We start from the raw sequence: 15,105 nt of genomic DNA, 5'->3' as shown, positions 1-15,105 counted from the left end.
CTCGGTCAAGTTGAACACATTTCACCCACATTTGGTATTTGTCTTTCCTATCACCACAAATAACAAGTGTCTACAATCTAGAGCCATCATTCATCTGTCAGTTTGTTGTACCATGGTGGTCTTATATGTTGCTGTTGCTGTGATGTTGGAAGCTAGGTCACCAGTATTTTAAATACAAGCAGGGTCACCCATGGTAGAAACGTTTCAGTGGAGCTTCTAGACTAACACAGATTATGAAGAAGGACTTGTGGTCTACTTTTGAAAAAATTGGCCAGTGAAAACCTTATGAATAGCAGTGAACACTGTTTGATATAGCACTTGAAGATGAGCCCCTCACATTGGAAGGCACTCAAAATATCACGGAGGAAGTGCTGCCTCCTCAAAGTAGTCGATCTTAGTGATATGAATGGAGAAAAGGTTTCAGCAACTTCCTTTACTGATGTGGCACAACTCAAAATGAGAACAAACAGCTGCAAACATCCATTAAGACTTTCATTATTAAATTTTTTCACCTTAATTTTTAATTTTTGGTATGGCATGTATTTTTAGTATGGGAATATGTACTTACTAATTTGGTTGGTATGTTTTTTGAGAAATAGAATTTGGTAATACAAGCCAGAAATGAGGTCAGTGGCACTGTGGCACCATTGATCTGTGTCATGAAAATATACCAATAAGAGTCAGATAAGTAATTTATTGTAGGCAACTTTCCATCAGGTTACAGGCGGAACACTTGCTTTTCCAAATACGACACACAAAAACCAAAACAAACCCATCATACTAGAAAGCCATAATTACACTTGCAAGCCTTATCTCACAGAAATAAAGGTAAGAAAGTCAAAAAATTATAAATCAAAGACATTCAGGAAACATCACATAATAGAATGCTTAACCTACACAACAATGAGGCTCCAATTTCTGTCAGCTGAGCACCATATATTTCAAAAGGGACCCACCTCAACACTAAATGCATTAGAATCAGAATAACATCTTACCTCTGAAGTACAGAGACATAATGGCTGGCATATGGTTTATGTCAATGATGAGGAAAGAGTTTTAATAATTGGAATCTGGAACTTATGCTGTATGAATCTAGGAAACTTGGAAATCATCAGTAATGAAATGGAATGCATAAACATTGATATCCTAGGCATTAATGAGCTGAAATGAACTGGTATTGGCCATTTTGAATGGACAATCATATGGTCTACCCGGACAAATAGAAAAGGAATGGCATCCCATTCAGGGTCAAAAAGAACATTTCAAGATGGATCCTGAAATACAATGCTGTGTGGTAGGATAGCATCTTAAGCATACAGGGAAGGCCAGTTAACATGAGTATTCAAGTTTATGCACCAACCACTAATGCCAAATATGAAGAAATTTTTACCAACTTCTGCAGTCTGAAATTGATCAAACATGTAATCAAGATGCATTGATAATTACTGGTGATTGAAATTCAAAAGTTGCAAGCAAAGAGGAAGGATCAGTAGTTGGAAAATAGGGCCTTGATAATAGAAATGGCTTCAGAGTTCTCATGATAGAATTTTGCAAGACCAATGACTTATTCATTGCAAATACCTTTTTTCAACAACAAAATGGTGACTCTACATTTGGACCTTGCCTAAGGGAGTTTATAGGAATCAAGACTGTTATATCTGTGGAGAAAGTCAGAACAAGACCAGGAGCTGACTGTGGAACAATCAATTGCTCATATGCAAGTTCAAGTTGAAGAGGAAAAAAATAGTAAAAAGTCCTCCAGACCCAAAATATGACCTTGAGTATATCCCACCTGAATTTAAAACCATTTCAAGAACAGATTTGGCACATTGAACACTAATGATGGAAGAGGAGAAGAGTTGTGAGAGGACATCAATGACATGATATATGAAGGAAACAAAAGGTCTTTAAAAAGACGGGAAAGAAAGAAAAGACCAAAATAGGTGTCAGAAAAGACTCTGAAACTTGTTCTTGAACACAGAACAGCTAAAGCAAATGGAGGAAATGATGAAGTAAAATAGCTGAACAGAAGATTTCAAAGGCGGCTCCAGAAGACAAAGTATTACAATAAATGTGCAAAGACCTGGAGTTAGAAAACCAAAAGGAAAGAACAGGCTTGGCATTTCTCAGTCTGAATGAACTGAAGAAAAAAGTCAAGCCTGAGTTATAATATTGAGAGATTCTATGGGCAAAAAATGGAACTATGCAGGAAGCAAAAAAAGAAGATAGAAAAGGAAATTGGTCAACATTCAAACATTTCAGGAGGTAGCGTATGATAAATAACAGATGATACTGAAGGAAGAAGTCAATGCTCTGAAGGCACTGGTGAAACATAAGGCTCCAGAAACTGATAAAATACCAACTGAGATGTTTCAACAACGGGCTTCAGCACTGGAGGTGCTCACTTATCTACGCCATGAAATTTGGAAGAGAGTTACCTGGCCAGCCGAGTGGAAGAAATATATATCTGTACCCATTCCAAAGAAAGATGATCTAACAGAATGTGGAAGTTATAAAACAGTATTCGTAATATCACACTCAAGTAAAAAAAAAATGTACTTTAGGTGAAAGTTTAGAGCTAAAGTTAATTTCTCATATGAAAATATAAACCCCCCAAAACCCAGTGCTTATCCACATATTATTTTGTGACATTGGTTGCAATTCCCACAATGTGACAGCACACTCTCCTTTTCCACCCCAGGTACCCTGTGTCCATTTGATCAGCTCCTCTCCCTTCCTGCTTTCTCATTCTGCTTTTGGACAGGAGCTACCCATTTGGTCTCGTATATCTGACTGAACTAAGAAGCACATTCCTCAGGTGTATTATTTTTTGTTTTATGGTCCTGTCTAAACTTTGTGTGAAGAGTCAGCTTCAGGAATGGTTTCAGTTCTGGGTTAACAATGCATCTGGGAACTATAGTTTCCAGGGTTTCAAGTAAAATTTTATGCTAGATAATTAAAAAAGCAGTTGTAGCAGTACATTTACAGGGAACTGTCAGAAACTCAAGAAGGATTCAAAAGAAGACAAGGAATGTGGAATATCATTGCTGATGTTAGATGGACCTTGGCTGAAAGCAGAGAATACCAGAAAGATGTTACCTATGTTTTATTGACTGTAAAGGCATTCAACTGTGTGGATTATAACAAATTATGGATAACATTATGAAGAATGAGAATTTCAGGACACTTAATTGTGCTCATGAGGACACAGATCAAGAGAAAGTCATTCAAACAGAACAGTGGGATACTTCATGGTTTAAAATCAGGAAATGTGTGCATCAGGGTTGTATCTTTTCACCATAGATATTCAGTGTGAATGCTGAGCAAATAATCCAAGAAGTTTGTCTGTATGAGGAAGAACGCAACATCAGGATTGGAGGAAAACTCATAAACAACCTGCAATATGCAGGTGACACAACCTTGAATGATGAAAGGAGAGAAGACTTGAAGCACTTACTGATGAAGATCAAAGACTACAGCTTGCAGTATGGATTACACCTCAATATAAAAAAAAAAAAATCCTCAGAACTGGAATAATAAATGATAAAAGGAGAATGTTGAAGCTGTCAATGAGTTTATTTTACTTGAATTCACAAACAATGATCTTGAATGCATCAGTCAAGAAATCAAACTGCATATTGCGTTGGGAAAATAGGTTACAAGAGACCTCTTTAAAGTGGTCTTTTCAGGGCTAAGGTGCACTTGACCCAAGCCATGGTATTTTCAATTGACCATATGCAAGGGAAAGCTGGACAATGAATAAGGAAGCCTAAAGAATAATAGATGCCTTTTAATTAAGATATTGATGAAAAATACTGAATATGTCACGGACTTCCAGAAGAATGGACAAATCTGTCTTGGGAGAAGTACAGCCAGAACACTTCCTGGAAGTGAGAATGATGAAACTTCATCCCACATACTTTGCACATGCTATCAGGAGGGACCAGGCTGGGAGAAGGACATCATGCTTGATAGGGAAGACAGCAAAAAAAAAAAAAAGGAAGACCGTAAACGAGATGATTGACAGAGTGGATGCAACAATGGGCTCAAACATAGTAACCATTGTGAGGATGTTTCAGGACTGGGCAGTGTTTCGTTCTGTTGTATATAAGGTCAATATGAGTAGGAACTGACTCTTTGGCACCTAACAGAAGCAGACTATTCTCGTATTTTCAAGACATAGAAATCACCTACGATATGGTCACTATATATCCTAGATATTTTAAAGCAAAGTTTAATTCAAATATTCCATCCTTTATTCTCTACCAAAAACATCATTTTTCCCAGAACATATTGATTTTACCAAAATATTGTTTAGATACCTGTTTATCTGAAAGTGCACACTTTGTCTTATTTTATTTTGTGTTCTGAAAAGTTTATTGTAAAATTAGTCACAATCTCTATTTTGTCCACTCCAGGGAACATTGGACTAGCCGCTGTTCTCTCCAAATATCTTTATTTGAAGGTCTAGAAATAATGACAAAAGGTCCTTGACTTTAGGCTTCCGTATTATATCCAAGCACATAATAGCAAAAGAAACACATGTGATTTGTTCCTTCACCAACTGGAGCCACCTATTGATGAGACAGGGAGATGGAGATGATGATGTTTTTTTTCTGAAGGTAAACAAGTTCAGTTTGAAGTTCTTTCCTGATGTGTAAGAGTGTGCCTGACTTCAGTTTTTCCTGTAGGGGAAGGAAGAAGTTGGAAGGCCCTGGTCGTTCCTGCCCAGTGACCTGGCTGCAAGCTCTGACTATCCTCAATGTTGGCAAGTTGTACCACTCTTTCTGGTACATATGTTCTTTGTGATTGGATTCCCAAGCCTTTTAGCATTGTATTTACTAAACAATCCTTGTGGTTGCTGTTGTTATGTGTCATCAAGGTGGTTCCAATTCACAGTGACCACATGTGCAACAGAAGGAAACTCCACCCAATCTTGTGCCATCCTTACAACTGTTGTTATGTTTGAGCCCATTCTTGCAGCCTCTGTGTCAATTCATTTCATTGAGGGTCTTCCTCTTTTTTTCTTACACTCTATCTACTTTTTCAAGCATGATGTCCTTTCCAGGGATTGGTCCCTCCTGATGACATATCCAAAGTTAGCAAGACAAAGTACAACTATTCTTCCTTCTAAGGAGAATTCTGAAGTATAGACAGAAACATTCCTTACCTTACTTTAAAAGTTTTGCTTTCACTAGTCTTATTTACCTCCCCTTACCAATGTCATGAACTCTCACAAAGTTATGAGGTGATGAATATAAACTCTAAAAATTGAGTTCCTGAGATTTTAAATATATTTAAAAAACTTGGAAAATATGGGTTTGTATACGCTGCAGAGAGGCAGAGCTTGAAATTCAGTGCATGCAAATGGACATGAAGAAAAACTTTGCTATAATTTGATTTTAGATTTCCTCTGATATTTCCTTTTTTTTTTTTTTTACTTAACAATGTATCCTTGTCGTCTTGCCAGGTGTACAGGGCAAAGAATATCACTTCTTTTTTCTTTTCTTTTGTCTCTCATTCATCAACCATATATTCCAACAAAATTAGTTCCAGACAACAAATAGCCTTGTCCCAGTCAGGATCCTGCAAGTCATTTACTTTATTGGTCTATTTACTCCTACTTCTATGGAAACTCTGGTGACTTAGTGGTTGAGTACTATGGCTGCTAACCAAAAGGCCGGCAGCTCGAATTCACCAGGCGTTCCTTGGAAACTCTTTGGAGCGGTTCTACTCTGTCCTACAGGGTCACTATGAGTCTGAACTGACTCAATGGCAACAGCTTTGTTTTTTTTCTTGGCTCATCTACTTTTACGCACCTAGGTTGCTCTTGATAGTGATGCCTATGTAGACTGTCAATGCCTGTCTTTGTTTCTCTTTGTCCTTCATCTCAGATTTCCCGATAGTTGATCTAATATTATTCCAGGCTAATATTATTTTTCCAACTATTCTTCAGAAAGCTAGCATAGATTCAGAAGGATTTTTGTGAATTGCTCTGTGGGTTGGGGGGGAACTGTAACATTTTGGGGCCTCCAGAGAAACAGTGCCTAAACCAGGCTAATGCAGGCCAGAAAATGCCCAGAGCACCAGGACCATTAAGATAGACAACAAGTTAGTGCTATTTGGCTAAGATTTATTTAGAAATACACCAAGGAGCACAATTTTTTTTATCTTCAAAGACACATTAAATCTTTTTTTTTTTTGTAATTTTCTTTTACTTTTTTTTTTTTTTTGCTGTTGGAAATGTACACAGCATTACATATACCAATCCAACAATGTCTACACTTACTATTCAATGACATTGATTACTTTCTTTGAGTTGTGCAACCATTCTTACCCTCCTTTTCCTAATTGTTCCTCCATTAACATAAACCCACTGCCCCCTAATTTCCCTATCTGATCTTTCCAGTTTCTGTTATCAAGTTGATCCCATTTAGATAGCTCAAAGTCCTAATAATTCTTCCGTTGTCACATCAGTTTATACTCTGCACTTCCCCATGACAGTTCCTTCAGACTCATGCATAAAACAGATGGCAACTAGAAATATGTACATGTGTTCCGTTTTGCAGAAACTTCTAAATAAGTTTTGTTAATTTTTTAGCATAGCTAGTTTTTGATGGAAATCTACATTCAAAAGTCTCTTCTTCTATCTTAATATCCAAAGGAAAAGATGAGAAATAATTTAGCTTAGAATATCAGTATGTCAAAAAAGACTCTGATTCAGAAAAATGGAACTCTTCAAAGACAAACTATTGATGAAATAAATTGGATGATCTTGATACACTGAGTTCCACTGACCTAGAGGCATTAAAGAGGAATCTGGATACCTAATTCAAAGTGTATTATAGGCAGAATTAAAGACCACAGAGAATCAGTTATACTTCGTTTATGGATACTCACAATTACACATGGCTGTAGATTGTATAAATATCTTCCATATCAAACTAATGAGTACAGATTAATAATTATGGTATATAGTACATCGTCAGTAATGCCGGAATTGAACTCTCAGGAAAAGATTGAGTCAGGCTGATGTCAGCTTAGATCACAATTATCTGAATTATTCTAATACCATATCTAGCTCAGACACAAAAGATGATGCTAGACATTCATCTTATTTGTAAACTAAAAAAAAATTTAAAAAATAAACCCACCACCTTATATATGATCGGATATTATTTCCACAATTATCACACACTATCATATTTGGTGTCTGCGCAGATTTAGTAGCATTCCTGAATAAATAATCATACTCTTATTTCATCATTTACTTTCTGAGGTAATTTTGATACTCCATAACTTTCTCATGGCATTTTTCACTTCTGCATTCCTTAGTGTGTAGATGAGCGGGTTGAGAAAGGGTGTCCCGATAGTATAGAATACTGCCACCATCTTGTCCATGGGGAAAGTGGTCGGAGGACGTGTATATATGAATATACACGGACCAAAGAATAAGATAACCACGATGATGTGAGAGGTACAAGCGGAAAAGGCTTTTTCCTCCCTTCTGCACTGTGATTTCTCAGGGAATGCAAGATTACAAAATATGAGATCATCAAAAGCAAGAAACTGCTCGAACAAATGGCCCCACTATTGGACACCAACAACAGGTTGATCATATAAGTGTCCATACAGGCAAGGTTTAACAAGGGTTGCAAGTCACAGCAATAATGATCAATTAAATTAGGCCCACAAAAAGGCAATTTCAAGGCCAGAGCAATCTGAGCTATAGAATGTATAAAAGACCCTGTCCAGGCAAGTATAATCAAGATGATGCAAACCTGTCTTCTCATGATGGTTGGGTAACGCAAGGGCTTACATATGGCAACGTAGCGATCAACAGCCATGAGGATGAGGACAAAGATCTCCATGCAGCCAAATAAATGCAGTGCAAAGACTTGCATCATGCACTCGTTATAGGATATGATTTTCTTTGCAGAGAGAGTGTCCACAATTAGCCTAGGGGCTATGGAAGTTGAAAAGCAAGTATCAGCAATGGACAAGTAAAATAGGAAGAAGTACACGGGACTCCCAAGAGACCGGCTGAACTTAATGGTCACAATAATGAGCAAATTCCACACCACAGTTCCAGTGTAGAAGATTAAGAAAATTATGAACACCACTTTCTGCCTCAGAGGATCCTGTGTCAATCCTAACAGTATGAACTCAGTTACACTCTTGTTTTGCTGCATTGTTTCAGTAGATGTGGGGAAAGTAGGGGTTAGAAATAGTTAATCTGCAAGGAGAAAAGCAATAATTTTATCAAATTGCATTTGGAGCTCAAATACTTATGCCTGATCATGGATCTCCCACTTACAAATAGGTAATCATTCATCTTTCTGTATATAAATTTTTCATAAATATAAACAAAACAGAATTCATAACAGTTTGTTTATTTCTCTGATTGCATATGAAGATGTAATGGGAAAATAATAAAAATGTAAATGATTATTCAATCATAATTAACATTAATGTTTGGGGTTTTATATGAAGGTTTTCTTAAGTTCAATGCCTTCCTTTAGTTATCTGTAAGGACCTGTCAATATTAGAGATGATGTGCTGCAAAAATAGAAAAATATGTGCATAATTGACTTCAAAGTGCTTTTACATTCCTTGAAGCTGGCAGTCCAGTTATAAAATTGTCTTCCAGTTCTGAACATTCAAGTAACGATTACATAAACATTTGAGAGTGTCTTCCTTAATAACACTTTCAGGCACACACACACACACACACACATAAAAATGCACTAAAAAAAACACTTAAAAACAGTGATGGAGACAGTCTAAGGTTAATTATATTTGCTTTTACTTTAAATCTCAATTCCATTTCCAGTTCTAAAGTGAGCCTGTTTCATTAACCTTCATACTTTTTTTTATCATAACATGCTGTCCAAAGTTACATTCTTCCCCTTATTCATTCTTTTATTCTTCTTATTCTTATTCATGTTTTCTTAAGAAACAGGAAAATACTGAGACTGTAGTTAATGACAAAGAGAGAGAGAACATTTTCCGTAAAATCAGAACATTCTTCTCATATATAAAATTTCCCGCTAATGCCAGGGATCCATAAAGTGAGCTCAGAAGGCTCCAAGTCTTAGTTGAAGCTTTTCAATATAATTGTTGTCACCTAAGTTCTTGAGTGCCTTATACCCTGGGTTCAAGTAAGAAAAGCTGGAATAAAAAGGGAACTAATATTTATTTATATCTAACTATATGCCAGACACTGAACAAATAATTTTATTAACATTATCAGGTTTATGTTTGAATTAGTAACATAGTCAAAATAAAAAGGTAAATATATTTACAGCAATATGACAGGCAAAAACATGCTTCCTTCAAATATTAATAGATTTCACTAATCAATCTTGAAACAAAGAAAATGCAAATAAATAATAGGCAAAAGAAATTAAATTAGAAAATAAAAGAGACCCTGTCCTTAACAAAACAATTAAATGAAAAAGAAAGTCTTTCACAGTTAAAGACATTACCATTAAAATGCAATTAGATATCCTTTTCACTTATTAGGTAGCAAAGCGACATTTTTGATAAACGTCCCTTAAACTGTTGTGCTTGCAAAGGTGTGGAAAACCATCAATCTCACACGTTTTTGGTAGGAGTTAAAGTGGGTGCCATCTCTTAAGGGGTGATTTCCAACTATGATGATATTATAACTGCATGTTCTCATCGACCAGTGATTCCATTCCTTGCAGATACGCTTACTCACATGTACAGAGAAAATCATTGCATCCCTTTCCCTGGTAGCAGAAGATGAGAAACAACTTAAATGTCCATCAGAACTTAATAAACCAGGGTTGCTACTTTTGTGTAATCATTGACAAAAGAAAAAAAAATGTAGCAGCTATACATGTAATGGGCCTTAGAATGCATTGTAAATGAAAAATCAGAGAATATAAATGTATGATCGGAATATAATACTTCCATTAAAATCAGGATAATTTATATCACACATCCATGTACTTAAATAAATTGTATTTGGAAGAGAAGCAAGGGTCATCATGGTATTTATAGTCAATGAGGTGGGAAACTGCATTCTAGGCATCAGAGATGAAGAAGGTCTACTTTTAGAGATGTTTCCTTTGGTAAAAATGAAAATATGTTGTAATCATGTGTTGCATTAAAAAAAAATTATAATCCTCAGGAGATGATCTGATTAACTTATTTACTTTGTCATATCACTGAGCCTTCAAATTGCCTTCCAACTTAAGCAGGAGGCACCACAACATTCTAGGGCAACACTAGACTCCAGAGAACTTGAGTAAACCATGAATCAGCTATAGCGGTAGTTCTGAAATTCAGTGCTCTTTAACCACATTGTATATCACCACACTGTAACTCCAGGCTTATTCCATTCTTGGAAGTTTTTCAGATGTAGTGTTTGTCAAGCTCTTAAACATAGAAATAAAAAACTGTTTGAAGTCTCTGTCACTAAATATTATCTCTAGATTGATTTATCTATCAATCTATCCATCTATTTATAATCTATCATCTTTCTATCCATCCTTCTACACTTCTATATATCTCTGTCATCTACCTATCCACCTATCAACTTACTAATCTATCTAATCTATTATCTATCTAGTCATCCATCTATCCTACTACATATATCTATCATCTATGTACTTATGTACTTATCTACCTATCTAATTATCTACTTACCTAACCTACCTACCTGGCTTCCTATCTATCTATGTATCATCTATCTATCTATCTATGTATCATCTATCTATCTATCTATGTATCATCTATCTATGTATCATCTATCTACCTATCTATCTATCTAATCTATCATCTATCTATCTAATCTATCTATCATCTATCTATCATCTATCTAATCTATCTGTCTGTCTATCATCTATCTATCTGTCTACGGAAAGACTTACACACGTAAGTTATATGATTGCTATATATTAGATGACATACAATACAAATGACATTAGAACTAAGCAACATTTAAAAAAAAAAAACTTGCTGCCATCGAGTCAGTTTTGACTCATAGCAACACTATACTGCAGAGTAGAACTGTCCCATAGGGTTTCTAAGGAGTGGGTGGTGGATTTAAGCTGAGGAACTTTTGGTTAGCAGGCTGACATCTTAACCACTGTACCACCAGGGCTCCATAAGGAGAGGGATTTTTGTCTTCTCACTGCTGGATTTCAACATGAAAAAGAAGTAGGTGTTTAACAAATACATATATAATGAGTAAAAGAATTAAGGAGGATTTGTTATACATAAGATTCTATAATATTCCACAATAGTTTACACTAGGTTGCCATTCAGGAGGTATCAAGCCTGCAGCCTACTGTAACCACAGCAAAATAAACACCTTACGAAACATTTCTGGAATGCTCTAAGATATTATTTATAACACTAAGATATTATTTCTATTTGCTTATCTCCCACATCCCCATCTATCAAAAGCATTTACGTCATAGTGCTCAGCTACCATAGACATATTTTATTTCCGCCTTCTCACTTTAGATTGTAAGTCACTCTGAGAAAAGTCCCTGAACTTTCTATCCATCCACAAGTGACTTCTGTGTATTGGATACTTACTGCGGTCACATTGAACAGATTGATTTCTTCCAAATACTGAAGACAGCTATGTTACTCTTCAATAAAAATCTTAGCAGGTTTTACACAGAGGTTAGAATGCTCAGTTGTTCTCCTTTCTTCCCAGGATAATTTAGAAGCCACTTACATTAAAAAAAAAAAAAAAAAAAAAAGTGCTTCTAAAATCCTCTTTGATCTCTCAAAGACACTTGGCTTTTCACCTGTCTACTAGAGGCAATCTAAGTTGGTCAGAGTTTCATTCCACAAGTTCAGAAATCCTTCCTCACTCAAGATTTTGACAGGGAGATGCTTCACTTTTGCCTTCGCTGGAGGAGTATTTAACAGGAATGATGCAAAATATAACAGCCTGGGGAAGATCATTCCCTACCCAATTAAGAAGCTTGAGCCAGATGTGGTAAAGAGCTTATCTTCAATTTCTCCTCCTAGATTATGGGAAAAAATGTAGCCTACTTTTGAAATTAAAGGTACATATTTGGGTCATACATAGTATTTTTGACTAGAGTTTAAAAAAAGTTGGTCATCTAGTACCCAGATTTTGGTTTTTAATTATATTCTCCAATAAAAAGAACGACTTCTATAAAATGGCTGCTGATTATAGAGTTGGGGCAAAGAATGTACAAGAGGAACTGGAGCATCTTGTGGTGCCACAAAGTACGTAAGTGCTCAAACACACGTGTGTGCCCAGGCAAACACACACAAACACACACAGGAACAGTGGTGAGGATATGCCAAGGGAACACAGGAGTCAACTGAAAAAGCTTCCATTGGTCAAAGCTAGAAAAATGTGAGCAACAAAATAACACAGTACTGTATGATACCTCAAAGTATAAAATAAATACCCATTTAAAAAAAAAAAAAAACATTGGTACATACTGATAAATATATATACACGCACACACACAACTGAATAAATTAATCAGAAGAAGAAACTAATTTCCTGTGCGTAAGAATTCCAAATAATTTATGCAGATATGCCATCCTTAAGGAAATACAACTTAACTCACCACCTTGTAAGTGTGGACTACAATGTGATTTCCTTCCAAAGATCACAATATGAGATGAGAGAAAACAGGAAGTTTGCAGTACAGAAATCTGACAAACACTACCTCAGCCAGGTGATCAAAGTTAACATCATCAGTGATAAGTCATGTTGATAGTATGCAGTGTTGATAAGATGAAAATGATATTTTACCTCTGTGGTTTTCCTCCAAGGAATTCATAGTCCCAGTCTAATCATGTGAAAAATATTAGACAAATTTCAATTGAGGGATGTAATAAAAAATGTCTCACAAGTCCTCCTCCAATCTGTCAAAAACATCAAAACTAGGAAAAACTGAGAAACTATCCACTTTTTTTTTTTAAGGAAACACGAAAATGATTAAATGTAATATGGTATTCTGGATGTGATTATAGAAGAGAAATACAACATTAAGTAGTAATTTAGGTAATCTGATCAGAGAATGGATTTTAGTTAATAATACTAACCTATCAGCATCCGTTCATTGGAGCCCTGGTGGTGCAATGGTCAAGAGTTTGGCTGCTAACCAAAAGGTGGGCAGTTTAGTCCAACGGCTAGGGCTACCAAACCAAACCCACTGCCACCGAGTCGGTTCTGACTCGTAGTGACCCTATAGGACAGAGTAGAACTGCCCCATAGAGTTTCTAAGCAGTGCCTGGTGGATTTGAACTGCTGACCCTTCGGTTAGCAGCCATAGCTGTTAACCACTATGCCACCAGGGTTTCTACCTGCTAGGGATACTAACCAAAAAAGTCAGCGTTTCAAATCCACCAGGCACTCCTTGGAAACCCTATGGGACAATCCTGCTCAGCCCTCTAGAGTCTCTTTGAGTTAGAATGGACTTGATGGCAGCGGGTTTGTTCTGGCTTTAGTTGTTAATTGATTGAATTATGTTCCCATCAAATATGTGTTTTAAATCCTAACCTCTGAACCAGGGGTTAAAATCCCATTTGGGAATGGGTTGTCTTTGTTATGTTAATGAGCCATGATTAGTTAAAAGTATATCTTGACTCAACTGCTTTTGAGATGTAAAAGAGATCAAGGAAGCAGAGCAGAGATGGGGTAAAATAGATACCAGGACACATGGAGATCTCCAAGGAACCAGGAGGCAGAAGCTAAAGAGGCAAGAAACTTCCTCCAGTGTCCACAGACAGAGATAGAAAACCTTCCCCTAGAGCTAGAGCTCTGAATTCAGACTTTTAACCTACTAAACTGTGAGGAGCTGCTGGAGGATTCCAACTGCCAGCCTTTTGGTTAGCAGCTGAAAACTTAACCACTGCGCCACCAGGGCTCCCTTAGGTATACAAATATGCCTATATTGCAGCCGTAAATATAAGCATATACCTTCCTATACACATATATACATACATGTCTACCTATGTAAATGCACTCCTATGTTTTGATTGTTATGGTAGTTGTTGCTAAAATGTGTATGTTACAGCATTTACCAATACTGTCCCTTATTGTTGTGTTCTTATTATTGTCATTATTTATCTTGGTTTAGTTGTGCACATTTCAACTGCATTCAATAATATTTTTTCCAACAGCAAAAATAACAAGTGTCTACTATGTAGAGCCATGACTCATCTGTCAGTTTGTTGTACTTTTTTTTTTTTTTTTTAATTATGCTTTAGGTGAAAGCTTCACGGCTTAAATTAGCTTCTCATACAAAAATTTATACAGGCATTGTTATGTGACCCTAGTTCCTATCCCTATAATGTGACCACACATTCCTCCTTTCCACTCCAGATTTCCAGTGTCAATTCAACCACCTCCTATCCCTTTCTGCCTTCCCATCTTGCCTCCAGATGGGAGCTGCCCATTTAGTCTCCTGTATCTACTTGAACTAAGAAACACACTCTTCGCGGTATCATTTGATGTCTTATATATATTTTTTTTATTCTTTGAAAAGTTGACTTTGGGAATGATTTTAGTTCTGGGTTAATAGAGAGTCCGGGAGCTATGTCTTCTGGGGTTCCTCTAGACTTAGTCAGGCCATTAAGTCTGGTCTTCTTACTAGAATCTGAGTTCTGAAACTCACTTTTCTCCTGCTCCATCAGGAACTCTCTGTTGTGTTCACTGTCAGGGCAGTTGTTGGTAGTTGCAGGACACCATTTAGTTCTTCTAGTCTCAGAGTGATGGAGTCTCTGGTTTATGGGGCCCCTTTTGTCTCTTGGGCTAATATTTTCATTGTGTCTTTGGTGTTCTCTATTCTCATTTGTTAAAGGTGGGTTGGGCCCAATTGATGCATCTTAGATGGCCTCTCACTAGCTTTTAAGATCCCAGACATCACTTACCAAAGTGGGATGCAGAATATTTTCATAATGTACTTTGTTACATCAATTAACCTAGATGTTCCCTGAAACCATGGTCCTCAAACCTCGCCCCGCTACACTGTCCCTTGAAGTGTTTGGCTGTGTTCAGGAAACAGCTTTTGGTTTACTCCAGTGGTGCTGACATCCCTTGTATTGTGTGTTATCTTTCCCTTTACCTAA

At 36.6% G+C, this 15,105-nt stretch overlaps 1 protein-coding gene across 1 annotated transcript; it reads right to left on the bottom strand.

Annotated features, from left to right (window-relative positions):
* Window positions 1-7,263: 7,263 nt before the first annotated feature.
* On the bottom strand, window positions 7,264-8,192 carry LOC126079540 (olfactory receptor 4C11-like). The gene is given in 2 exon segments (XM_049890632.1): window positions 7,264-7,493; window positions 7,496-8,192. Coding segments are annotated over 2 exon segments (927 nt in total).
* Between the last annotated feature and the right edge of the window lie 6,913 nt (window positions 8,193-15,105).

The sequence above is a fragment of the Elephas maximus genome, chromosome 7 (genome assembly GCF_024166365.1).
Source record: "Elephas maximus indicus isolate mEleMax1 chromosome 7, mEleMax1 primary haplotype, whole genome shotgun sequence".
Lineage (NCBI taxonomy): Eukaryota > Metazoa > Chordata > Mammalia > Proboscidea > Elephantidae > Elephas > Elephas maximus.
Note: the sequence above shows the minus strand (reverse complement) of the source record. Positions and strands in the feature narration are given on the sequence as shown.